Here is a 26,277-nt window from a genome sequence, read left to right as displayed (position 1 = left end):
CAATAACAAAAGTTTATCTCAATACTTTGTTATATACCCATTGTTGGAAATGAGAGGTCAAACGTTTTCTGTAAGTCTTCACAAGGTTTTCACACACTGTTGCTGGTATTTTGGCCCATTCCTCCATGCAGATCTCCTCTAGAGCAGTGATGTTTTGGGGCTGTTGCTGGGCAACACGGACTTTCAACTTTTAACGTGTTTCCAATCAATTGTTGAGAGAGAGCACCTCAAATATCACATTCATTCATTTGTACATTTCCATGAATTGCAGCACAGTTGGTTTCTGTTTCAGTCACATTTTGTGGGTCAAACAAAAACACAATAATGATTGGTTGACAATAGAGCCTCCCACAATGCAGGCGATGGCTGCAGGATGAAGTTGGTGAAGAGCAACTGCAGAAACTTGCAGTCGACTGCATTCCAAACTTTAGTGTCCTTTGATGACATGATCTTTGTAAAGTTCATGCAGTCGACATGTAAACACAAGTCGGAACATTTTATCCCCATAATGCAACATACTTTGAAAGGCGGTGACTAACGAGGTTAAGGTTAGGAAAAAGGTTAGGGTTAGCAAAAATGCTATTCTTACCTGTTACGAAAATCACTTTGTATCGAATCTGTTGCCAAATAAACTGCATGTTTTCCCGAGTCTTTGTGGGAAGACCACACAACATATCATGTGACTCCCAAATTCACTTCGATATGATTGGTTATTTTATAAATATTTGCGAATTAAGGCGTTCCCATTGCCATTTATCAAATAGTTAATTTTACAGACACACTCTAAAAAGAAAAGGTTCCTGGTGTATCCTTTAGGGGTTCTTCAAATTGAAACTGTGGGGGAACCTCTATAAATTATTCGAAGAACCCTTTGAAATGGTTCTTCAAATAACCCCTTTTAATGGATCATTGAAGAACCTTTTGGGTTCATTTTTGAACAACACCCTCTTCCCTATTATTATTATAATGAATAATGCACATATAACACAATGTCTAAATACAATCTAAATGAGGTCAATCCCAGCAGAGCCCCAAGTCCAATGGATTTATCCTCTGGCCTGTTGATGTTAATGTGATGATGTTCTCCGTATCCATAGCCACAATGATTTTGCAGTGCATGGTGATCACAGGTTTCCTGTTATATTCATCAGAGGTGTAGGGAGGGTGAAGTCTGGGAATCCCCCAAAAATGGGAGAGTAGCAGCAGCGTAAAAATAGGGATTGGGGGTGGGCACACAATGCAAATTGTCCGGGTAGCCATTTGATTACCTGTTCAGGAGTCTTATGGCTTGGGGGTAAAAACTGTTGAGAAGCCTTTTTGTCCTACACTTGGCGCTCCGGTTAGGGTTAGGGTTGCCATGTGGTAGTAGAGAGAACAGTCTATGACTGGGGTGGCTGGGGTCTTTCTCTGACACCGCCTGGTGTAGAGGTCCTGGATGGCAGGCAGCTTAGCCCCAGTGATGTACTGGGCCATACGTACTACCCTCTGTAGTGCCTTGCAGTCAGAGGCCGAGCAATTGTCGTACCAGGCAGTGATGCAACCAGTTGCCTCTGACTGCAAGGCACTACAGAGGGTAGTACGTATGGCCCAGTACATCACTGGGGTTAAGCTGCCTGCCATCCAGGACCTCTACACCAGGCGGTATCAGAGAAAGACCCAAGCCATAAGACTCCTGAACAGGTAATCAAATGGCTACCCGGACAATTTGCATTGTGTGCCCACCCCCAATCCCTATTTTTACGCTGCTGCTACTCTCTGTTTATCATATATGCATAGTCACTTTAACTATACATTCATGTACATACTACCTCAATTGGGCCGACCAACCAGTGCTCCCGCACATTGGCTAACCGGGCTATATGCATTGTGTCCCGCCACCCACCACCCACCATCCCCTCTTTTACGCTACTGCTACACTCTGCATGGTCACTTTAAACATATCTACATGTACATACTACCTCAATCAGCCTGACTTACCGGTGTCTGTATGTAGCCTCGCTACTTTTATAGCCTCGCTACTGTATATAGCCTGTCTTTTTACTGTTGTTTTATTTCTTTACTTGCCTATTGTTCACCTAATACCTTTTTTGCACCATTGGTTAGAGCCTGTAAGCAAGCATTTCACTGTAAGGTTGTATTCAGCGCACGTGACAAATACTTTGATTTGATTTGAAATATAATTATACAGATGATTAACAAAACATGCACGACATAATTTATACCTTGGTATTTGAGGTGAATGTGAATGAAAAAAAATGGTGTTGATAATGGTTTTCATACACATACCTTGTCCATAATGTAGAGGCCTATGGAATATTCATTGAAGAGGTAAGGGAGGAGGATGGTACATGTGATCAGCATAACATACCAATGCATATTGACATACCATGTTGTATACCTCCAGTTCAGTCATCTGCACCCAACACAGCTAGCCTTCAACATATCTTATAGCCTACACATTCTTACCTCTTTGTTGATTCATATCCATTGAATTGTGTCCATTTTCTATTTTAGAAAGATTTGCACAAAAGATAAACGGTATCATCATAAAACAATATCAATGTAGATCATACAAGGGACAACCATTACCTTAAATTGAGGAGATCTTTACATTTTTCAGTTAAGTGCCTGCACCTGCTGCCCTTTCAAATCCAAACGTTTCAGTTGGGCAGTTAGGTTCCTGCAAGAACCCCCACCAACTAAGGAGGTTTCTCGATGAACCCCACCTCCTATGGGGTTCTTAGAATAGCTTTTAGAGGCCATTTTCAGTGCCAAGAACCCTAAGGTTCTTTGGAGAACTTTGAGGATCTTAGAAGAACTCTTGTTGAACCCCTCATTTTTAGAGCGCAGGAAAAAATCCCACCTTTTCTAGCGTATTTTGTTTAGTCAACGTTTGGAAATGTACTGACAAATCAGGCCTGTTGTAACATGTACTTTACAGGCATAACACGTTTGGATGGTAACCTGGTTACTGTCCGCCTCTCAGGTAACATCGGTGTACTTCCCATATATGCACTATATGGTTTGTTTACTTCCACTATTAGCTGGCTAATCCAGCCAAATGTTTACTAGTAAACACGATGATTTGACTTTTGAACGTCTGGTCAGCCTTTCCTAGTGTTACATACTACAACATAACTTTATTGCGTGACAGGGCACAGAATAATCTTATTTATGATATGTATTTGTGATACCATCAATATTTATTTCAAGCATTCTGATCACAAAGGCTGCCATCTGTGAGTCTGGCCATAGAGTCTATGCTCTATGCTCATATTATATTTTGTGGGACCTTGTTCCCTCTATTGGGCAATGATTTCTCTCTCTCTCTCTCTCTCTCTCTCTCTCTCTCTCTCTCTCTCTCTCTCTCTCTCTCTCTCTCTCTCTCTCTCTCTCTCTCTCATACCTTACTCATATGCCTGTGGCCTTGTGCCATTAGAGAAGCTGCTGTAAATCTCAGACAGAGGCTGTTTGTTCAGGGTGATTGCAGTTTCATGAGGAACATCAGTCTCTCTGACAGCAGTTTACTAAGCCCACATCCTGTATATACCTGCTGTGATAAGAGGAACATTGTCAGACGGATGGGGCTCGCAATCCCAAGCAGGTTGCCAGATGACAGTGCCCATTTCTTACTCGAACCCCGTCAGTTTACCAATGTGAACTAATCTCAGACTCTGAGAAAACATGAATGAGGTACTGTATGAAGTTACTGTATTAATTTACTTCCTTACCATCAGTTGTGAGGTCTGACGCTCTGTTGGATGGTGTGGTTTTTCATTGGAACGTGACGCAGCTGTACATTTCCCGACATAACAGAGAAACTATTTATTAACTGTAATCCTTTGGCTTCAGTTATTCGTCTCAGATGTCATGGCAGACCAGGTACGTTATGCATCTGTGTGGATGTTTAGGTACTACATTTGTCTCTTATTTTTGTGGGATTACAGATGTTTAGAGTGACTGACTGATGGGTGTTTATGTTAGTGATCGTACACGTGCCAGAGTTATTTTTGTACACAGTCATTGAAGTATAAAAGATGACATTTTGATACATTGTTAGCATTTTGTATTCTGGACCATAGGAGGATTCATTGCGAGCCATGCAGAACTGCTTCCGCAGTCAGTTTAGTATGGAGGAGGTTGAGTGTGAAGACATTGAAGCAAGCAGGTGCGTTTCTTTTGAACTGGTTTGCCTGTGAGTTGTGTGTGATTCCCCTCGATTGCATGTTTTGGTTATATTATACTTGACTAGAAACGGGAGAAAACGTGATGAGATAAGGTGATGTCCTTGCTACTTTTGTGTGTATCTCTGTTCTCAGGAGAACATCATCGGTTGATGAAGACAGTATCTATCTTGCCTGCACACTGTCACGATCATACGACCTCGGAGACTCTGATCTTCACCACACTCCTGTTATCAAGATGGGCTGGCTGGACAAGACCCCACCTCAGGGGTAAGAGAGAGAGGTGCATGCGTGCGTGCGTGCATTTGTATGTTTGTTCATGCATGTGTGTGTGTGCATGTGTAAGTAATCTCTGTTTTATCTGCAGGAGCCTTATTTTTCAGAAGCGTTGGGTGATGTTGGATGCACAGTACCTGCGATACTTTCAAAATGAGAAGGTTCAGACGTCTTCTATAGACCCACACATAGTGTCACAGATCAGAGTGTATACTGTGAAATACCTTACTTATTAGACCCTCCCCTTCTCACTCCTTCTCTCCTTATTCCTCAGGAGGTCTACTCAAAGCGGATCATAGCCATACGGTTTGTCACTGAAGTGCTTAACGTTGGAGAGCAGAAGTTTGAGGTGGTGACAAGGAACAGGACTTTCTTGTTCCGTGCTGAAAACAACAGTAAGTGTTCAGCCTAAAGTAACAATGATCACAATGAGGAAATATGAATACTTTGTGTGTGCAATCTGTGTGCAATCTATGTGCAATCTATGTGTGTGTGTGTGTGTGTGTGTGTGTGTGTGTGTGTGTTTTCAGCTGTCAGGGAGGAATGGGTGTCAGTACTGAAAGAAACTATTCAGCAGCGTCGTAGCAGCATGGAGATGTCCCTTATGAACTCTCTTATTAGTAAACAAGGATACCTGGAGATGAATGGACTGCGCTCCAAGGTCTATGTAGTCATCTGTGCTGACAGGGTCTTCCTCTACGGGAACGCTGAGGTGTGTATCCATGGTGAATGCTTTTGTCCTGAAATAAATAAAATGAAATGTTCATGAAAGAAAGTCCTTTGGAGTCAGTTATGCTTAAAAACCTGTGATGTTCTCTGTCATCAGGAGCACAGCCAGGGTGTTGGCATCACCTACATTGAGATGAATGTGGGTACTGTGAAGAGCACAGACAAACGGTCCTTCAACCTCACCACCTTCTACAGAACATTCAGGTGAGACTGACCTCTGACCTATGACCCTTTAATGTCATCCCACAGTGAACACTCTGTGACCCCTGTTCTGTTTGGTTAGTTTCCTGGCCGAGTCGGCGCAGCAGAGGGATCAGTGGGTGGAGGCCCTGCAGGACTGTGTCAGTCGCTCTCTGTCCAGCGATGTGGTGGCCCAGAAGATCTGGGCTGTGGAGGCCAACCAGCGCTGTGCAGACTGTGGCGCCCCCCATCCAGACTGGGCCTCTGTCAACCTCTGTGTGGTCCTTTGCAAGTGCTGTGCAGGTACAGAAGAACCTTGCCTAGATGGCAGTCCAAACTCAGAGAGTGAATGGTCAAGAGCATTGATCAGTTTCTATAGTGATCAGATTACACACTCAGTCACACACACTACACTGACACTCTCACACAAAAACACACACACATCCACATACACTACTTTCACACACACACACACACACACGCATGCCGACATAACACAAACACATACGCATACACGCTCGCACACACACACACATACACACACACACTTCTACGCTAATTATATCCTGCTGCTACTCTGTTCTCCATTTTACTCTTATTATTATCTATCCTGATGTTTAGTCCCTTTACCCTTCATGTACATATCTACCTCAAATACCTTGTACTTCTGCACATTGATCTGGTACTGGTACTCCCTGTATATAGCCCCATCCTTGTGCATTTTATTCCTCTTGTGTTACAATAGTTTTTTTTAACTGCTTCGTTGAGAAGAGATCGTAAGCAAGCCTATCACAGTGAAGTCTGCACCCGTTCTATTCAGCCCATGTGACAAATAAAATAGAATTTGATAAATAAATATTTCAGGTCAATAAGTTGTACCACATTGGTACAGTGCACATACATTTCCATTGGATAACAGTGCCTGGGAGAGGACATTGACATCAAATTCTGACATCTCTCTGTGGTTTAGGCGTGCACAGGGGTCTGGGCCAGAGTGTGTCCAAAGTTCGCAGTCTGAGAATGGATGAAAAGGTGTGGACTGATAACCTTATTCAGGTAGGTTTCTAATGAGTTTTCTATTAGGAACCTCATCCTCACCACCCATATGTGGTCTTCCTCTGTTTATGTTCCTCACACTATGGTTCCTCTTTTTATATATTTGCATTAATTTACATGTTTTCCTTTGAAAAGAAGAACTCTCTCATAGCTCACCTTGTCAATAAAGGGATACATCTTTCAGATCAAGGTTCTAATGCCACTCCCTGTTCACCAGGTGTTCCTGTTAGGTAACAACAGGGTAAACCTGTTCTGGGCAGCTAACACGCCACCAAGCGAGGCGCTCCAACCATCAAGTGATAGTGAGAAGCGCCAGCGCTTTGTCTCTGCTAAGTACTGTCAGGGGAAATATCGCCGCTACCATGCTCTGTTTGGCCAACAGGAGGCCCTCAACAAAGTGAGACACACACATACTGTCAAATATCACTTTTCTCCCCCGCTCCCTATATACAGTTGAAGTCGGAAGTTTACGTACAACTTAAACTTTTTCACAATTTCTGACATTTAATCCTAATAAAAATTCCCTGTTTTAGGTCAGTTAGGATCAAATCAAATCAAAGTTAAATTGTCACGTGCGCCGAATACAACAGGTTTAGACCTTACAGTGAAATGCTTACTTACAGGCTCTAACCAATAGCGCAAAAAAGGTATTAGGTGAACAATGGGTAAGTAAAGAAATAAACAACAGTAAAAAGACAGGCTATATATAGTAGCGAGGCTTTAAAAGTAGCGGGGCTACATACAGACACCGGTTAGTCAGGCTGATTGAGGTAGTATGTACATGTAGATATGATTAAAGTGACCATGCATATATGATGAGCAGAGAGTAGCAGCAGTGTAAAAGAGGGGTTGGAGGATGGTGGGTGGCAGGACAGAATGCAGACAGCCCAGTTAGCCAATGTGCGGGAGCACTGGTTGGTTGGGCCAATTGAGGTTGTATGTACATGAATGTATAGTTAAAGTGACTATGCATATATGATAAACAGAGAGTAGCAGCAGCGTAAAATAGGGGTTGGGAGGGCACAATGCAGATAGTCTGGGTAGCCATTTGATTACCTGTTCAGGAGTCTTATGGCTTGGGGGTAAAAACTGTTGAGAAGCATTTTTGTCCTAGACTTGGCACTCGGGCACCGTTTGCCATGTGGTAGTAGAGAGAACAGTCTGTGGCTGGGGTCTTTGACAGTTTTTAGGGTCTTCCTCTGACACTGCCTGGTGTAGAGGTCCTGGATGGCAGGCAGCTTAGCCCAATGATGTACTGGGCCGTTTGCACTACCCTCTGTAGTGCCTTGAGGTCAGAGGACCAGCAATTGCCGTACCAGGCAGTGATGCTCTCGATATTGCAGCTGTAGAACCTTTTGAGGTTCTCAGGACCCATGCCAAATAATTTTTGTTTCCTGAGGGGGAAAAGGCTTTGTTGTGCCCTGTTCACGACTGTCAAGGTGTGTTTGGAACCTTTTAGTGTGTTGTTGATGGACACCAAGGAACTTGAAGCTCTCAACCTGCTCCACTACAGCCCCGTTGATGAGAGTCCACAATCATCTCCTTAGTCTTGGTTACGTTGAGGGATAGGTTGTTATTCTGGCACCACCCGGCCAGGTCTCTGACTACTACCTTATTTTAAGAATGTGAAATGTCAGAATAATAATTTATTTCAGCTTTTATTTAGTCCATGTCAGGACTACCCGACATGATGACTCCTTGCTGTCCCCAGTCCACCTGGCCGTGCTGCTGCTCCAGATTCAACTGTTCTGCCTGTGATTATTATTATTTGACCATGCTGGTCATTTATGAACATTTGAACATCTTGGCCATGTTCTGTTATAATCTCCACCCGGCACAGCCAGAAGAGGACAGGCCACCCCACATAGCCTGGTTCCTCTCTAGGTTTCTTCCTAGGTTTTGGCCTTTCTAGGGAGTTTTTCCTAGCCACCGTGCTTCTACACCTGCATTGCTTGCTGTTTGGGGTTTTAGGCTGGGTTTCTGTACAACACTTTGAGATATACGCTGATGTACGAAGGGCTATATAAATACATTTGATTTTGATTTGATTTGATTTCTTTCATCACATTCCCAGTGGGTCCGAAGTTTATATACACTCAATTAGTATTTGGTAGCATTGCCTTTAAATTGTTTAACTTGGGTCAAACGTTTCGGGTAGCCTTCCACAATAAGTTGGGGGAATTTTGGCCCATTCCTCTCGACAGAGCTGGTGTAACTGAGTCAGGTTTATAGGCCTCCTTGCTCGCAATTTGCCCACAATTTTATAGGCCTCCTTGCCCACAATTTTTCTATGAGATTGAGGTCAGGGCTTTGTGATGGCCACTCCAATACCTTGACTTTGTTGTCCTTAAGCCATTTTGCCACAACTTTGGAAGTATGCTTGGGGTCATTGTTAATTTGGAAGACCCATTTGCTACCAAGCTTTAACTTCCTGACTGATGTCTTGAGATGTTGTTTCAATATATCCACATAATTTTCCTTCCTCATGAAGCCATCTATTTTGTGAAGTGCACCAGTCCCTCCTGGAGCAAAGCACAAGCAACATGATGCTGCCACCACCGTGCTTCACGGTTGGGATGGTGTTCTACGGCTTGCAAGCCTCTCCCTTTTTTCTCCAAACATAACGATGGTCATTATGGCCAAACAGTTCTATTTTTGTTTCATCAGACCAGAGGACATTTCTCCAAAAAGTACGATCTTTGTTCCCACGTGCAGTTGCAAACCGTAGTCTGGCTTTTTTAATGGCGGTTTTGGAGCAGTGGCTTCTTCCTTGCTGAGCGGCCTTTCAGGTTATGTCGATATAAGAATCCTTTTACTGTGGATATAGATACTTTTGTACCTGTTTCCTCCAGCATCTTCACAAGGTCCATTGCTGTTGTTCTGGGATTGATTTGCACTTTTCGCACCAAAGTACGTTCATCTCTAGGAGACAGAACGCGTCTCCTTCCTGAGTGGTATGATGGCTGCGTGGTCCCATGGCGTTTATACTACCTTCAGGCATTTGGAAATTGCTCCCAAGGATGAACCAGACTTGTGGAGGTCTACCATTTTTTTCTGTGGTTTTGGCTGATTTCTTTTGATTTTGTCATGATGTCAAGCAAAGAGACACTGAGTTTGAAGGTAGGCCTTGAAATACATTCACAGGTACACCCCCAATTGACTCAAATTATGTCAATTAGCCTATCACAAGCTTCTAAAGCCATGACATCATTTTCGTGAATTTTCCAAGCTGTTTAAAGGCACAGTCAACTTAGTGTAAGTAAACTTCTGACCCACTGGATTTGTGATACAGTGAAATATTAGTGAAACAATCTGTCTGTAAACAATTACTTGTGTCATGAACAAAGTAGATGTCCTAACCAACTTCCCAAAACTATAGTTTGTTGACAAGAAATTTATGAAGTGGTTGAAAAACAAGTTTTAATTACTCTAACCTAAGTGTATGTAAACTTACGACTTCAACTGTATATATATTTCTCTCTTTCTCTCCCTCTTCATCCCATACTCTCAAAAGTTCAGACGTGTTTGCTGCTCTCTGATTCTCTCTCTCTCTCTCTCTCTCTCTCTCTTTCTCTCTCTCTCTCTCTCTCCTCTGTCTCTCATCTCTCTCTCCCTCTCTATCTTTCTCTCCCTCCTCCTTGCCTACCTCTCAGGCTCTGTGCAGTACCGTTCAGACGGATGATGTGTTGGAGACTCTGTCTCTGGTGTTCTGTGGAGCAGATGTGAACTGTTATACAGGTGATCCAGAGCTGCCCAGCCCTGTGTCTGTGGCCCAACACTATGGACAGATATTACAGGTGGAGTTCTTAACTCACAACCACAACACAGGTAGGAGTCTCATCTCTCTGCTCCATTTATATCTATTTTTCTGGGTGCATTTACAGGTCTGGAACAATGCACCTATTTTTGGCCACCCCTCATCTTGGCCATGTTCTGTTATAATCTCCACCCGGCACAGCCAGAAGAGGACTGGCCACCCCTCATAGCCTGCTTCCTCTCTAGGTTTTTTCCTAGGTTCTGGCCTTTCTAGGGAGTTTTTCCTAGCCACCGTGCTTCAACACCTGCATTGCTTGCTTTTTGGGGTTTTAGGCTGGGTTTCTGTACAGCACTTTGTGACATCAGCTGATGTAAGAAGGGCTTTATAAATACATTTGATGTATAAATAAATTGGATTGATTTTATTTAGTTTTCGCAACCGAAGCTCTTGACCACAACGTAGCTGGTGTCGTAAAGGTCCTGAATCAACTCTATCATTATTATTGCTCCATGTTTTTGTTGTCAATTGTTTGTGGGTGTTGTTTTGACTCCTATTGTATGAATTTGTTGTTTATGGATGCTGTGTGGCTTTTCTGCCACCAGGTGGCATGTTTTGTGTTGTCTTGCACTTAAAAAAAGAAAAACTCCAATAAAATATATGAAAGGGAACCCTCGTCTCCAACTTTACATTCAACTTGTACTGTGTTTTGTTCAGTATAGGAGCCATCAGTAGTTCTATTTATTTCCTCTCTAGATCTGCCAGGGTCTAGGGCTGGAAATCACACACTCCTAGAGGCTGCTCTCCCCGTCTCACACACTGGTTATCTCTTCAAGACCGCTTCTTCAATACGGCCAGTAACAGAGTGCAAAGCAAAAGGAGGTGGGTGATTCATGGCACTATGTATAAACTCGAATCTCTGAGATTTGTTTGGACATGCTTTAAATCCAGGGTTGGGTAGGTTACTTTCTAAATGTAATCTGTTACAGTTACTAGTTATCGGTCCAATATTGTAATCAGTAACATAACTTTTGGGTTACCCAAACTCAGTAACGTAATCTGATTACTTTTCCCTTAAGAGGCATTAGAAGAAGACACAAAGGATCAATCAAATGCTTTTGGCGTGTCATAATAGTGGTCTCACTATTAGCGGAACAAACTTAAACTTCCGCCTTTTTCATTGAGAAAATAGAAAGGTGTCATAATTTTATTTAGCAAACATCCATTCTGAATTTTAAAGTAATCCAAGAAGTAATCATCTAGTTTTTCAAAAGTATCTGTAATCTGAATACAATATTTTTGCTGGTAATATAACTGATTACAGCTACAGTTTTTTGTAAATAGATTCCAGTTACTCCCCAACCCTGTTTAGATCTGAATGTCTATTGGTCAGGTGAAATAATGACCAACTTGGACAGTCCTCTTAGGAAAGTGTTATTAATGCCAATACAGTTACCATCAGCTAAATGTATGTATTTTCTCTAGATTTTAGCCGTCGATGGTGCTCTCTGAACCAAGGTAACTTCAGCTACTATGAGAGTGAGAAGAGCTCCAGTCAGAGCGGCGGGATGAAAATGAGTGATGTCCTGTGTCTGTTGGTCAATCCCCCAGGGAAACATGGGTAAGACAGGCAACTCATTCACTCCCATCAGTAATGACATGAGCAGATCACATGTACTTTTCCAGGGTGTAGCAAATGCCATTATTTATACCATTTAGGCATAATTGGGAATTTATAAAACCCTATCAGTGTAGGCTTTAGTAAAATGTTGATATATATATTTCTTACCACACTGTACCTTTCCTGGCTCAGTTATGCTCATTCCTTTGAACTGTACCATGACTCTGGGAGAGTCTATCTATTTGGAGAAGACTCCTCTGACAAAGTGAAAGGGTGGATCAAGGCCATCGCCAAGGTAACCACCTCTTTAAAACTAGATTTCATTGAGTATCATGATAGACTGGTAATTAGTAGTTTTGCTAGTGTATATAGTACTGCCTTATCTTATTGCATGTCAGGCGCTGGTCCCCTCTGCAGCAGAGGACCTGGTGTGCTGGCCCTTTGCGAGGGTGGGTCGGTTGAGCTACACTGAGGGCCAGAGCCACCATAGCCCCCTCCTGGGCTGGTTCTCCCTGGGGGGCTCCAGACTGCTCCTACTCCTCCACGGAGCAGATCGAGTGGAGAACATCGACCTGCGCAAAATAAAGGAGCTCTGTGAGTCACTCTTGAAACTGCCACAGTGGAGGTATTAGGATGTACTGTAGAGGGAGAAGTTTTGTGAAGTTTAAGTTTTTAGTGTGTGTTGTTGTACTAATGATGTAAGAGTGCTATATTGTTTGTTTGCAACAAAATAAAACAGCTACTACGTTGATGTACATGCTGATGCAGATAGTGTGAGTCATGTATAGTGACAGATAGAGTCATCATGACACTGTATGTTGTTTTGTGTCCCTGTTTTAGCCATGGAGCAGGAGGCTGGTGCTGGTGCTGGTGCTGTGGTGCTGGTGGACGGAGGCAGGAGCCTGCGTGTGGAGGGGGACAGGAGGCCTGACTTCCAGGGCTGGCTGAGTGGGCTCCAACAGGGCTCAGGGAGAGGAGATGGCCCCCTGGACCAGCAGCAGCTCACTGACACAGACGTCCCTGTCATCGTGGACCGCTGCATGAGCTACATCACACAGCATGGTGGGTGGACCTAGCATGGCATCGGTCGGGACAGATACCTAACAAAAGATAAGCTCTTACTAGCTTCACTCATTTCATTATCAGTGTATTTGTAAGTCTGTGTTAATGGTTCAGTGTTGATGTGTTTCTTTATGGGAGATTTCCTTTCCAGGTTTGAAGTCAGAGGGCATCTATCGGAGGAGTGGTGTGAACTCCAAGATCGCCGCCCTGCTGTTCTTTCTCCGCCATGACGCCCGGCAGGTCCGTCTGAATGAAGGGGAGCGCCAGGTGGATGACGTGGCAAACGTCCTGAAGAGGTTCCTCAGGGAAGTGGGAGAGGGGGTTTTCAATGGCCATCAGGCCTCTCTGCCATGGCTCCACACCACTAGTGAGTCTGGCCTACCCTCATTCTAATACTGGTGGACCACAATGACCACACCACTAGTGAGTCTGGCCTACCCTCATTCTAATACTGGTGGACCACAATGACCACACCACTGCTTTTCACTGCTTGTCTTGGTAGTCGTATCATTGAGCACGGTTACATGCACACAATAATGTTATTATTGTGTAAAGTCAGGTTAATATAATAGTTTGTTTAAAACGTTCCTGTTTACATCTGAAATCCGGCTTCTGATGGGACTTTTGATAAATGCAGAAAATCGTCAATTAAAATGAACATTCTACCACAGTGACCATGGTATTTTTGCAAAGGCTATTTGATCAGACATATAAGTTCAGACATATAAAGTTTGTAAGTAAAAACAATTTATACGTTTTTCTGAACTCACTTCACTCGTGCATAAGAGGAGGTTTGCACTACCAGGTGCTTGCATATACCCAGATCAAATAAACCACTGGAACGCCAATTAAGCTGTTTACATGTCCTAATAATTCTACAGATAGCTCAGAAAACAAGGTGTTTTAATCGGCGTATGCTTACTTTGATTATGACCTTACAAAGATTAAGATAAGCAGAGTAAGGTGTTTACATGACAAATTTCATACTCGGCCTTCTGCCATAATCAGTTTAATGTAGAATTATGTGTGTGCATGTAAACATATTCAGTGGTAGCCCCATGATAGGGAGTTGTGTGCTGTGCTGTAATATGTAGGTGTTCTTCTTCTATGTCCACCAGCTGTCAGTGAGATGAGTGAGAGAGTGTCCCAGTACCAGGCCCTCCTCCACAGCCTCCCCCGAGTCAACAGAGCCACTCTGGGGGCTGTCATCAACCACCTCTACTGGTATGCCTCAATCTCTACCTCTGTCTGTCTGTCCTCCCCTCTCTTTTTATTTCTTTACCTCCATTCTGGAAAAATTGACCTCTTTCCCAAAGGACATTTGTCCTTTATTCACATATAAGTAGAATAAAAACAGTTTCTATACAGTTTCTATATAAGGAATTGACTCATTTGTCTTTGAAAGTTCAAGACATGCATCGCTGTTGTACAAATCTGGCGATTTTGTTCCCAAAGCGTCCAGTGCTTTGCAGATGAGAATCAGATGAACATGCACAACCTGGCCATTGTGTTTGGTCCCACGCTCTTCCAGATGGACGGCACTGATAACAGCGCAGGACAGGTGGTAGAGGATCTCATCCAGAACTACCAGGACATCTTCAATGTGAGTGTGTCTGTCTCACACTGATGACCACTGATTTATAGAAGACAAAGAGAGAGAAATGTACTGTGTTGTCACAAGAAGACAAATGAATTGGCCTGATCAGATGGATGGAATACATTTGTCTGTCTGTGTGGCAGGTGGATGCAGAGCAGTTTCAGAGACAGCTGGACATGATCTCGCATGTCATCAAAGCACAGAAGGAACACACAGAGGAGGTGAGCACACACCCATGGCATGATGACATTTTCAGAACCCTTGCAGCAGCTGTTCGCCACCCAACTGAAATGATTAAATCCTGACTTCCTTGACCTATACTATCTATCTCTTACTATTTGCTGGACTAAGGATGGCTGTTGGCCTGCTGCGTCTCTCTCTTCATACTGTTCTGTAGGGAAGCCCCTCACCTCTCACCATCTGCGGGGTTTACCTGGAGAGGAAGGAGGAGGGCTCTGAGCTGCTGGTTCAGGTCAGCTCCATGTGCACTCTCACCTTTCACCTTTGACTCTAGAATCCATAGGCTACAGTACAGGGTGTTCTTCTGCAATTTTTTGGTGCCCAGATAATCATAAGCTCCCCTGCCTGCTCCCCTCTCTCAGATCTCTCAGGAAGTGAGTGCTGAAGAGCTGGTATGTAAGGTCCTGAGACGCAGGAACATCCCTCCACAGCAGGGGGACTACTGGAGCTGCTTCCTGGTCGACAACAGCCAGGAGATAGGTAATGGTTTAGAACACCTCAGTTATAGTTGCAAAGTCTCTTCTTAAATGTTTGAGGAGTTGGACAGCTGTTGGTAATGTGTGAAATATCTTACATTGTTATAATGAAAGCTGGTGCTCAACTGTAAACTAGTGGTAAAATACATGGTGTCTTCTCTGGTTCCCCCAACAGAGCGTCCATTGCACTATCAAGAGCGAGCGCTGACTATCTATTTCTCTCTGGGTAAAGACTGTCATCTGGTGGTCAAGAAGAACTGCTACATGGAGGCCATTCTCACCTACATAGGTACAGTATTTTGAATGAGTTGTGAATGACTACATAGTCAGTTTTGGATTGACGACAAAGTTCAACTTTACTACATAGAGTTTTGATGACCAGTACATACCATAAATATACTTACACAATTGCATATATTCTGTAAAAAAATAAAAAGCAGTGATAACTGAAGAGAAAGTCCAATGAAAAGGGGGAAGGAGATGTGTTAATGATATGGTAGAAAATGTGTACAAAGTAAATGAGAGTTGGATGTACCCTTTCACAGCAGGCAGGGTAGATGTCTCCCGAAACGGCCTGATCAAGTTCTGTGAAGAAAAAGGTCAAAGGGGTAAGGGAACCTTCAGCAGACGCCTCTGTGTGCTCAGTGGCTTGTCTCTAAGGCTGTACAAAGATGTGAAGGTAAGAGAGGATGGAAGGAGATGTGTGTTGTTTCTGTGACAGTGTGAGACTCCTGTAATGTATATGCAGTATTTGTGTAACAACAGCCTTGTTTGCCCATCTTGTAGAGTTCTCAGCCTGAGAGGGAGTGTCAAATCCACGCTCTGAAGGTCTACTGTGGTATCAAGAGGAAGTTACAGCCACCGTCATGGTGAGAATCTCTGAATGTCCCACTTGGGGCTTTAACCAGCAACCCCCCCATTTCAAATCATTTGGGTCCATATCAGCTGTCCATATCATGTCCTTGCTCTCCTTTCTTATGATCTCTATGATCTTGTGTTCTAGCTGGGGGATGACTGTAGTGTGTGAGAAGGCAGTACGAGACATACAGCAATGGTGAGTATCTTGGGTAGCAACTGAAGATCGTTAAACAGTAGTAATTAGAGCACTTAAGCTCTGCTGAGGATCATGGTAAAGATCTAGCCCTTCTCTAACTCACCCTCGCCCGCTACCAATCTTCTCAGGTACCTGTGCTGTGAATCAAAGAACGAGCTGATCGAGTGGCTGGCCACTTTTATGAGCCTCCAGGTAATTATCTTTTTGTGAAATAAAATGTCCTGCTTTTTTTTCTACTTTAGCTTTTCTCATCACTTTTTTTTGTATTTATTCATTTTAATAGCATGATGGCGATCTGTGGCCAGCAGCTTCCAGGCTAGATTCCTGATCTGAGGCTGAAGGGGAAATAACCTGATCCTGCTTTCCCATCCCATCTACTACTGGAGATGTTTTCAAGTCTTCAGGTCTTTCCTGGAAAGAAATGCGCTTTCACTGTATATCAAATCAATAACCTCAAAGTATATATTTTCTCTGTCAATATTTGGTTGAACCTATTTATAACCCACAGCTATGGTAATAACAGGGGAGGCAGTATAGAACTACACTATAACAACAAACTCCCATTCTAAAAATGAGTAACAATAATATTAGAGGCACATGAGACATATAATCTAAACGCTATGTTGACTTTGAGGTTCCCTTTTATGGGGACATAATGACCATGTTGGAGAGCTGCAGTCGTAAAGCCATCTAAGATGAGACACAGTGCTTTCTGTTCATGTCATTATGGTAACCGTGGTGGTCAGTAATGATTGGAGAGCAGGATTTCTACGCTGTCACTACTCAAGACCACAGCTTGTTGCATTACAGAGATGTGCAGTTTATATTACTTTCATTAATTTCATCAGCTCATCCTTTAACAGAACCTTAACATGAAAAGGAATCTGAGTTGTACGGCTAGCTAGACAGCACCCTTAGAGCAGCCAGGGCAGGGAAAGGAGACCGATCCAGTTGCTATTGCAGATTCAGCATCGATCCAGTGCCGGGCTGGTCGAAGCCCCAGAGGTTTCTCTCTCTCTCTCTGTATCTAAATCTGGGTCGTTCCACCAAGTCGGTGGTTTTTGAGAAGTGTAACTTTAAAAACATTTGTATTTTATTTTAACATTATGTCGTGAAGAGCACATGTTCATCTTCATAAAAAAAACACGTTTTAAATAACGTTTCAAATAAAGTAACAGAGTTAACCGTAACAGGGTTGATGATTTCATTTTTAAAAAGCCAGAATTCCCCTTGTGACAGGGGGAATGGAAGCTTGTTGTGTACAACAAGGAGTGGCAGTTGAATGCAGTCTTCACAACATCAACAAAAATATTTTTGGGATGTTGGTGTTAAGTTGGTTAAAATCCTCCTAGATGTCTGAGAGGGACCTGAGAGGGACCTGAGAGGGACCTGAGAGGGACCTGAGAGGGACCTGAGAGGGACCTGTCAAAAAGCTGACTTTTAGAACTTTAGTAAGTCTTTATTCATATACAAAAAAATCTGATTGATTGAATTCTTCATGTTGTCTATATTCGAAGATGCACTCAGGGATCTTAAGCATAACACATGTGTTGCATAATGCACAAATTATTGTACCATATCACACAAAATTGCAAAATACATATGATTTCATGCAAAATTGCAAAATGTGTAACATATCACACGAAATGAACGGCGTAGTACACAAAATAACAGAGAGCACGTTCGGCTCTGAGCACCACTTTCCAAACTACTGGCTGAAATGTTACAAACGTTAGAGAGAACATCTTTAAAAGGCCTTTCATTTCATACATACCAAGCTATAAACACTACATATTGGTGCACAATTTCTACTTCAAATATCAAAGGGATGCAAATGCCACTCTTTTTGTGGAACGACCCATCTCCTCTTCACGAGCTGCAGAGATGCTGCTGCTCAGATAGACACCATAACAGCATTCCGCTGTACTGAGAGGGTGGACTGGGGTTAGAGCTGTGAAGACGGGGCCCTGTTCCAGCTGTTTGGGACTGTGACTGACAGGTGACAGCGATGGGCCAGGCATGTGGAAACTCCTTCTTGTGCCGTAGTCAGCAGTTCCAGCCATCGACAACAGCAGAGATGTAAGTTTATACATGTTGATGCGCTGGGTGGTTGTGTCTGAAGTACAACAGAATATGTTGATTATACATCATTATCTGAGTACCTGATTGTGATAATGAAATGTTGATATCATTGTGTATAATTCAAAGTTGAATTTGTCTTTGAAATACAATGTGTATGGTTTTTGTGTTTCTTAAAATCATTATCCCACCGTTCCTTTTATGTCTGAGGTCAGGATGCTGTGGCCATTAAAAATCCTCTTTGACTTGGTTGGTTGATCAAAGCAAAACATTACCGATTTAATAAATCCACTTCTACTGTAGAAGAAGCATAGAAATAAAAGGCCTGTCAGTGTTTGATCATTTCTCCTTCAAAATAAAAAAAAAAGTCTGAAGAGGTAGAGAAGTAGATTATTTCTACACCCTAGATCTCTGATGGTAAATTGTTTATTGTAGCCTTTGATATGGATGTGTTTGCAAAAATGGCTTGCCTAAAACACTGTAGTAGGTTGTCTCTTCACACTGCCGCTGTATCTAGAGTCTAGACTATTTGAATGGCAATCACAGTCCATTTTTGTCATAAATAAAAACATTTCAAGACTTTGATTGTTTATTAAAGCAAATGAAGTGCCTGTGGTAAATGAGAACAAGCACCAACATGAATCATCCACACAACGTTGTTTCCATTCACCATCATGCTAGCCCATTGCCTACCTCTGCCTTTCATTAAAAACACATAGGTTAACACACCAGATCACACACACCTGCTGTTCCCAATTTCAATGTTTTCCCACATTCTATTATTATTATTATTTTTAAATGTAACTAGTCAAGCCAGTTAAGAACAAATTCTTATTTACAATGACGGCCTACCAGGGAACAGTTGGTTAACTGCCTTGTTCAGGGGCAGAACGACAGATTCTTACCTTGTCAGCTCGGGGATTCGATCCAGCAACCTTTCGGTTACTGGCCCAACTCTCTAACCACTAGGTTACCTGCCACCCCATTATAATTCTCCCAGGTTTATATCGTCATTTTGATGTAACAAAGGGTTTAGGAAAGGATTTCTGGCATGTTGTGTGTAGCTACAGCACATTAGACCCCCCACCACTCTCAATCTCCCATAAAGTTTTATTGGTGCTCTTGTGGGGCTAAGTGCCTCTCGCTCAATAAAAGGGCTTTCTAATATCCTTTTATTTTTCAGCTGTCTGTCATTAGCTGTGAGGCTGCGTGGGTAATTGCTTTACATTAGGAACTCAGGGCTGTTGAAGAGGCTCAGTCACCCTAGTAACAACCATGCACTCCATTCACCCCCAGTTCTTAAATCACTACCCCCATTAAGCTTCACACATTACCATAACCTGCTCATATTTGACGCAGATTGGCATTAAGATGACTCATGTACCGCAGGCAGCTCTGCAGAGTGATCACTAGCTGGCACAGCCACAAAGTCATACAATCGGTTTTTAACCCTAACTTTAACCACACGGCTGAATGTCATTTTTTTTTTTTTTTCACCTTTATTTAACCAGGTAGGACAGTTGAGAACAAGTTTCCATTTACAACTGCGACCTGGCCAAGACACCGTAAAGCAGTGCGACAAAAACAACAACACAGAGTTACACATGGGATTAACAAACATACAGTCAATAACACCATAGAAAAATCTATGCACAGTGTGTGCAAATGTAGTAAGGTTAGGGAGGTAATACCTAACCCTAACCTTAAATTAAGACCAAAAATATATATTTTTGTTTTCGTACATTTTTACAATAAAGCCAATTTTGACTTTGCAGCTGGCCCATCGAGCAGAAACCGCTCAGCCTCCAGGGCAAAACTCGTGACAACAAATGTCAACCTGCATATTTGACACAAAAATTCTACATTCATTATGGAATCTCACATTTTAGTGCAGCTTTTTTCACTTCCCATCTTGCAGACCTTTAGATGTTGCTGACTGGTCTGTCATTTAATTACCTTCTGACATAGACTGAATAATTCTTCTACGTTTAATGGAAGTGGTTCTCTTGCAATGAGAAGACTTGCATGCCAATTACTGGTACAACATGTTCTAGAAAAACTTTTTCGGTGGTCCATCATGGAACTAGATTAGAAACCAAAGAGGGAACATCTTCCTGGTGGTGTCATGAATCTTTAAAGGCTTTATGAAGGAAAAAATAGACTGAGGTCTTAACATTTGTTAAAAAATAGTTTTCTTATTATTTATAATAATTTGTACCATTTGTATAACTCATGTTTGGTCATGTCAATAAATTGCCTATTACATGCTCAAGTGAATATTTTTATTAACTCTCTGCCAGTCAGCTCTCATTCAGGGGTAATTGATTCAGTATAATTATGTACATGATAAAAAAAGCATTCAGATATAATTAGGTTTTTCTGCTTGAAGAGAGATTATGTTTATTTTATTCACAACTAATAGAATCACACAAGCCTATGAAGTTTCCTTTGTGTTATTATCTGTGTCTTATTTCACAATTATGCTAAATGCACCTGCTGATGTATTTATGGGTGTTTTCTTTGCTGTGCTTTTCAGTAGGTGCAGCAGCTTTGAACTCTTGACAGGGGACAGGCCTGTTCTGATATCAGGGTCTTGGTTCTTTGCTCTCATTATCATACAAAGGAGATTGCGTTGCATATGATTCCCCCGATGTTCTGTGTTCAGCTTTAGCCTATCAATAACAAAACCTTTTAACTGGAAAGTCATATGCTATCACTTCATGGCTGTTTAGTTGCTAATATGACTCAGAGTCAAATGGATCTTGTGTCAATGGAGATGACTCTTCAACGGGATGTTTACACAGGACCATTATTCATGTCACATTGATGTCATAACATCCTCCTGGATTATTAGACTGTAATAGAAATATAAATCCCTTAATTTAATTAAAACTTAAACAGAAAAAAATAAATATGACCCAAATAAATATGACCATAGGCTATGTAAGGTTACACTACAGACCAACCTGACAGTGCTATTATATGTTGATAGGCTTGTGCATGTGATAGAATGTTGCTCCATGAAGCCTTGTGTTACCGGAGCTTGCAAAAAGGGAACCCCCACCCCCACTGAGCCAGCCTCTCTGACCCTGGGCTGAAACAATATCTCTCACTCGTTGGCACTTAGATCGATATCCCTGTGAGTGTGAGAGTGAGAGATAGAGAGAAACTAGGCATTTCGTGTTTGCTTCTCTATCTGTTTTTGGAGCCCTGCAGTTTTTCTGGAGCAGGTGGAGATGGCATTGGAGATATTCACAGACACTCACACAAAAATGCAGTTTCCATACCAGTGTGCAGATACTGGATTGCCCAAACCACACATGCAGACACACGCACACATGCACATGTACACACAGGCACACACAACATAATAACCACACACAGTACTGTAATATATATTCCATTTACCAGTTGCTTTTATCCAAAGCAAATTACAGACATGAATGCCAACATTTTTACATGTGGGTGGTCCCGGGAATCATACCCACTGTACTGGCATTGCAAGATCCATAATTTACCAATTGAGCTACAGAGGACCAGAGAGAAGGGGGGCAGGGCAGAGTAGAGAAAGAGTTAGGGAGGAGGAGATTTGAAGAGAGACTTGAGAGAGAGAAAGAGAGGGAAAAGGAGAGAGTGAGAAGCCTGGAGCATGTGTAGATATGGGTAGGCTTGTTTATGTACTGAGACTCTGTCTCCACTGACAACCAGGAGAGTGTTAGAGGAAGAGAGCCAAGGAGACTGATAGAGACGTAGGATTAGTGGCTGAAAGACAGAGAGAGACAAATAGAAAACGAAACATAGAGATAAAGAAAGTGATAAAGAGGGAGAGGAGGGAGAGGAGGGCGCTATAGAAACACAGGTATGCTGCAGGGGGTTCTTATTGCCCTCTTTCGCTTCTTCAGGGGAGGGGGACGGCAGGTGTTCCCGCCGGTGGAGGAGAGAGGGCCATATTCAAACTCCGTACAGGTAAGACTCTGCTCTCCTTTCCCTTATCTTCCTTCTTCTAGCCCCAGTAAAAAGTGTTCCAGCCTCCTGCCACGTGTCCAGTAGCTGAAAAAGTATCCATTGTCAAACTTGAGTAAAAGTAAAGACACTTTAATAGAAAATGACTCAAGTAAAAGTGAAAGTCACCCAGTAAAATACCACTTGAGTAAAAGTCTAAAAGTATTTGGTTTGAAATATACTTAAGTATCAAAAGTACATGCAATTGCTAAAATATACGTAAGTATCAAAAGTAAAAGTACAAATTATTTCCCTATATTAAGCAAACCTGACAAAGATTTTCATGCTTTTTAAATGTACGGATTGCCAGGGGAGCACTCCAACACTCCAACATAATTTACAAACGAAGCATTTGTGTTTAGTGAGTCTGCCAGATCAGAGGTTGTACGGATGATCAGGGATGTTCTCTTGATAAGTGCGTGGATTGGACCATTGTCCCGTCCTGCTAAGCATTCAAAATGTAACAAGTACCTTTGGGTGTCATAGAAAATGTATGGAGTAAAACATATATTCATTTATTTAGGAATGTAGTGGAGTAAAACTAAAAGTTGTCAAAAATATAAATAGTAAAGTACAGATACCACAAAAAAACTACTTAAGTAGTTCTTTCAAGTATTTGTACTTAAGTACTTTACCACCACTGCATGTGTCTGCACTCTAAGAACTATAGGACTGGCTTGTGTGTCTGTGAGATACTGTATGATCGGACACCATAGAGACAGCTGTCAGTCACATTTCAGCTGGAATCATTTGACATGCAGTAGTGAGCAAATCCCTGTGAAAGAGAGATGGTTCCCTCATGTTCAGAGTTGGAGGTATTTACATGTTCAATGCTCAGCTGATTTGTAGATGCTTCTGGATTGGCTGTTAGTTGGCTGTGCCGGTTGGTCAAATGGTTCATGCTTTACTGATGGCAACGTGGAGTGTATATGTGTGTATCTGTGTCTTTGTCTGTGTATTTATGTGATGAAAGGAGGGAGATAGAGCACGCTGAACACCTGTTAACGTAGTCACCTGTTAACAGTCACCTGTGATGGAAGCCAGGCAGAAGGGGAACATTAATATTTTGGAATCCCCTGCCAAATCACCTTCTTTGGCCCTCTGATGCTATTTTCGTTGTAGGAGGATTCACAAAAAAATCTTGTTGGACCCTCACACAAATCACAGGCTCCAAAGCTGCAGGAGGACAGGTCCTTGTCTATATATAGGCATGTTCAAGGTTTTTACGTATTTGGCTACGGTGTATGTAAACTTCCGAATTCAACTGTAAATATAAGACAAAACACATCACAACAAGAGAGACAACACAACACCACATAAAGAGAGACCTAAGACAAACACATAGCAAGGCAGCAACACATGACAACACAGCATGGTGGCAACAAAACATAACAACAACATGGTAGCAGCACAAAACATGGTACAAACATTATTGGGCACAGTCAACAGCACAAAGGTCAAGAAGGTAGAGACAGCAATACATCACACAAAGCAGCCACAACTGTCAGTAAGAGTGTCCATGATTGAGTCTTTGAATGAAGAGATTGAGATTAAACTGTCCAGTTTGAGTGTTTGATGCAGCTCGTCCAATTGCACAGGGTGGGGTTCAGACCCAGGGCCTCAAGCTTAATGATGAGCTTGGAGGGTACTATGGTGTTGAATGTTGAGCTGTAGTCAATGAACTGCATTCTTACATAGGTATTCCTCTTGTCCAGATGGGATAGGGCAGTGTGCAGTGTGATGGCAATTGCATCGTCTGTGGACCTTTTGGGGTGGTAAGCAAATTGAAACGAGTCTAGGGTGACAGGTAAGGTGGAGGTGATATGATCCTTGACTAGCCTCTCAAAGCACTTTATGATGACAGAAGTAAGTGCTACGGGGCGATAGTCATTTAATTCAGTTACCATTGCATTATTGGGTACAGGAACAATGGTTGACATCTTGAAGCATGTGGGGCATCAGACTGCGATAGGGAGAGATTGAATATGTCCGTAAACACACCAGCCAGGACGCGGCTAGGGATGCCGTCTGGGCCGGCAGCCCTGCAAGGGTTAACAATTTTAAATGTCTTACTCAACTCGGCCACGGAGAAGGAGAGCCCACAGTCCTTGGTAGCGGGCTGCGTCAGTGGCACTGTGTTATCCTCAAAGGGGCAAAGAAGGTGTTTAGCATGTCCGGAAGCAAGATGTCGGTGTCCGCGACGTGGCTGGTTTTCCTTTTGTAGTCCGTGGTTGTCTGTAGACCCTGCCACGTACGTCTCGTGTCTGAGTTGAATTGCGACTCCACTTTGTCTCTATACTGATGTGTTACCTGTTTGATTGCCTTGCAGAGGGAATGATTACTCTATTTGCATTCTGCCATATTCCTAGTCACTTTGCCATGGTTAAAAACGGTTTTGCACAAATGCTGCTATCTGTCCACAGTTTCTGGTTAGGCTAGGTTTTAATAGTCACAGTGGTTACAACATCTCCTATACACTTCCTGATAAACTCAGTCACCGTCTCAGTGTATTCGTGAATATTATTCTCAGAAGCTACCCGGAACATATCCCAGTCCTCGTGATCAAAACAATCTTGAAGCGTGGATTCCGATTGGTCAGACCAGCATTGAACAGTCATTAGCACGCGTACTTCCTGTTTGAGTGTCTGCCTATAGGTAGGGAGGAGCAAAATGGAGTGGTGGTCAGATTTTCCAAAAGAAGGGCGAGGGAGGGCCTCGCATCCCGTAAGTTTGAATAACTGTGGTTGAGTGTTTTAGCAGTACTACAGTCGATATGCTGATACAATTTAGGCATCCCTTTTCTCAAATTTGCTTTGTTAAAATCCTCAGCTACAATAAATGCAGCCTCAGGATATAATGTTTCCAGTTTGCATAAAGCCCAGTGAAGTTCCTTGAGGGCTGTCGTGGTATTGGCTTGAGGGGGGATATACACGGCTGTGACTATAATCTAAGAGAATTCTCTTGGGCGATAATACGGTCGGCATTTGATTGTGAGGTATTCTAGGTAGGGTGAACAAAAGTACCTAACAAGAGTTCCTGTATGTTATCACAATTACACCATGAGTCGTTAATCATGAAACATACACCCCCAGAGAGGCGTTTATTCCTGTCGGCACGATGAACTGAGAATCCAAATGGCTGGACAGGCTCCGACAGTATATCCTGAGAGAGCCATGTTTCCGTAAAACAGAGAATGTTACAATCCCTGATGTCTCTCTGGAAAGAAACCCTTGCCCTGAGCTCATCAACTTTATTATCCAGGGACTGAACAGTGAGTAATATACTCGGAAGCGGTTGGTGGTTTGCGCACCTCCATAATCGGGCTAGAAGACCGCTCTGAGTACCTCTCATTCGCCAGCGTTGTTTTGGGCCAGTCTCTGGAATCAGTTAAATTGCCCTGGGTGGTGCGAACAAAGGATCCGCTTCCGGAAAGTCATATTCCTGGTCGTAATGCTGGCAGTGTTGGTCAGGTACCGCCACTCTGATATCCAATAGTTCTTCCCGGCTGTATGCAATATCACATAACATTTTCTGGGCTAAAAATGTTAGAAATAATACATAAAAAGCAAACTACTGCAAAGTTTCCTAAGAACTAGAAGCGAGGCAGCCCTCTCTGTCAGCGCCATCTTTAAGCTTTTTTGAAAATTACTCTCCCTACAGGATAGAGCTAATTGTCCAGGATAAACAGCATACTTAGTACAGCAGCAACGACATTAGGGCCACCCCATATTAGACTTGATATTTAAGGGAAAATCCACTCAAAACTTTCCTTTAGTATTTTTTTCATTGGCCTGTTGGATGTCAACAGTCAAGATTTCCAGTTAAAGGACTTTCAAGAAACAATGTGTCACCAACCACATCATCAATTGAAATGTGTATTGAGGGCAAATGTGTATTGATTCTCTTTTGAAGTCTCTCAGAAAGTTAACAGAGCAGTGGATTAATCGTTGTTTGGGAGTGTAGAACT

The 26,277-nt window shown here is 42.6% G+C and overlaps 2 protein-coding genes across 11 annotated transcripts in view; both read left to right on the top strand.

Annotated features, from left to right (window-relative positions):
• Positions 1-3,402: 3,402 nt before the first annotated feature.
• LOC110537358 (arf-GAP with Rho-GAP domain, ANK repeat and PH domain-containing protein 1) lies at positions 3,403-17,419 on the top strand. 10 transcript variants are annotated; one of them, XR_016484991.1, is made up of 29 exons: positions 3,403-3,693; positions 3,853-3,882; positions 4,083-4,168; positions 4,320-4,454; positions 4,552-4,621; positions 4,735-4,855; positions 4,991-5,172; positions 5,287-5,393; positions 5,473-5,672; positions 6,340-6,425; positions 6,643-6,822; positions 10,079-10,253; positions 10,936-11,061; positions 11,665-11,800; positions 11,993-12,095; positions 12,199-12,394; positions 12,641-12,862; positions 13,014-13,229; positions 13,981-14,086; positions 14,318-14,465; positions 14,603-14,680; positions 14,811-14,931; positions 15,062-15,179; positions 15,351-15,464; positions 15,724-15,854; positions 15,962-16,044; positions 16,179-16,229; positions 16,358-16,421; positions 16,513-17,419. XR_016484991.1 is itself a non-coding variant. In XM_021623327.3 (29 exons), the coding sequence occupies exons 1-29, from the start codon at positions 3,685-3,687 to the stop codon at positions 16,555-16,557; spliced, it is 3,393 nt and encodes a 1,130-aa protein (XP_021479002.3). In that variant the 5' UTR covers positions 3,403-3,684; the 3' UTR covers positions 16,558-17,419. The 10 variants fall into 10 exon arrangements, 2 of the variants coding, with proteins under 2 accessions (XP_021479002.3, XP_021479001.3); XR_002475612.3 differs by having other exon boundaries at positions 15,721-15,854; XR_016484994.1 differs by having other exon boundaries at positions 13,014-13,285; positions 14,857-14,931.
• A 673-nt stretch (positions 17,420-18,092) lies between these two features.
• The window catches only part of LOC110537357 (cGMP-dependent 3',5'-cyclic phosphodiesterase), a 33,450-nt gene continuing 25,265 nt past the window's right edge, over positions 18,093-26,277 (top strand). The window contains exons 1-2 of the mRNA XM_036937337.2: positions 18,093-18,308; positions 22,211-22,274. Of these exons, the coding sequence (XP_036793232.1) occupies positions 18,238-18,308; positions 22,211-22,274 (135 nt within the window). The 5' untranslated portion in view covers positions 18,093-18,237. The remainder of the gene's footprint in view (positions 18,309-22,210; positions 22,275-26,277) is intronic.

Source organism: Oncorhynchus mykiss, chromosome 12 (assembly GCF_057628025.1).
Source record: "Oncorhynchus mykiss isolate SJ-2025 chromosome 12, ASM5762802v1, whole genome shotgun sequence".
NCBI classification, from domain to species: domain Eukaryota; kingdom Metazoa; phylum Chordata; class Actinopteri; order Salmoniformes; family Salmonidae; genus Oncorhynchus; species Oncorhynchus mykiss.
The sequence above is the reverse complement of the archived record's forward strand: the minus strand, read 5'-3'. Positions and strand labels throughout refer to the sequence as shown.

Bases quoted from the DNA above. Each gene is read 5' to 3' on its own strand.
- LOC110537358 (XM_021623326.3), top strand. The intron at 13,230-13,980 runs GTGAGTCTGGCC...TATGTCCACCAG, and splicing joins GCCATGGCTCCACACCACTA to CTGTCAGTGAGATGAGTGAG. The intron at 15,180-15,350 runs GTAATGGTTTAG...TTCCCCCAACAG, and splicing joins CGACAACAGCCAGGAGATAG to AGCGTCCATTGCACTATCAA.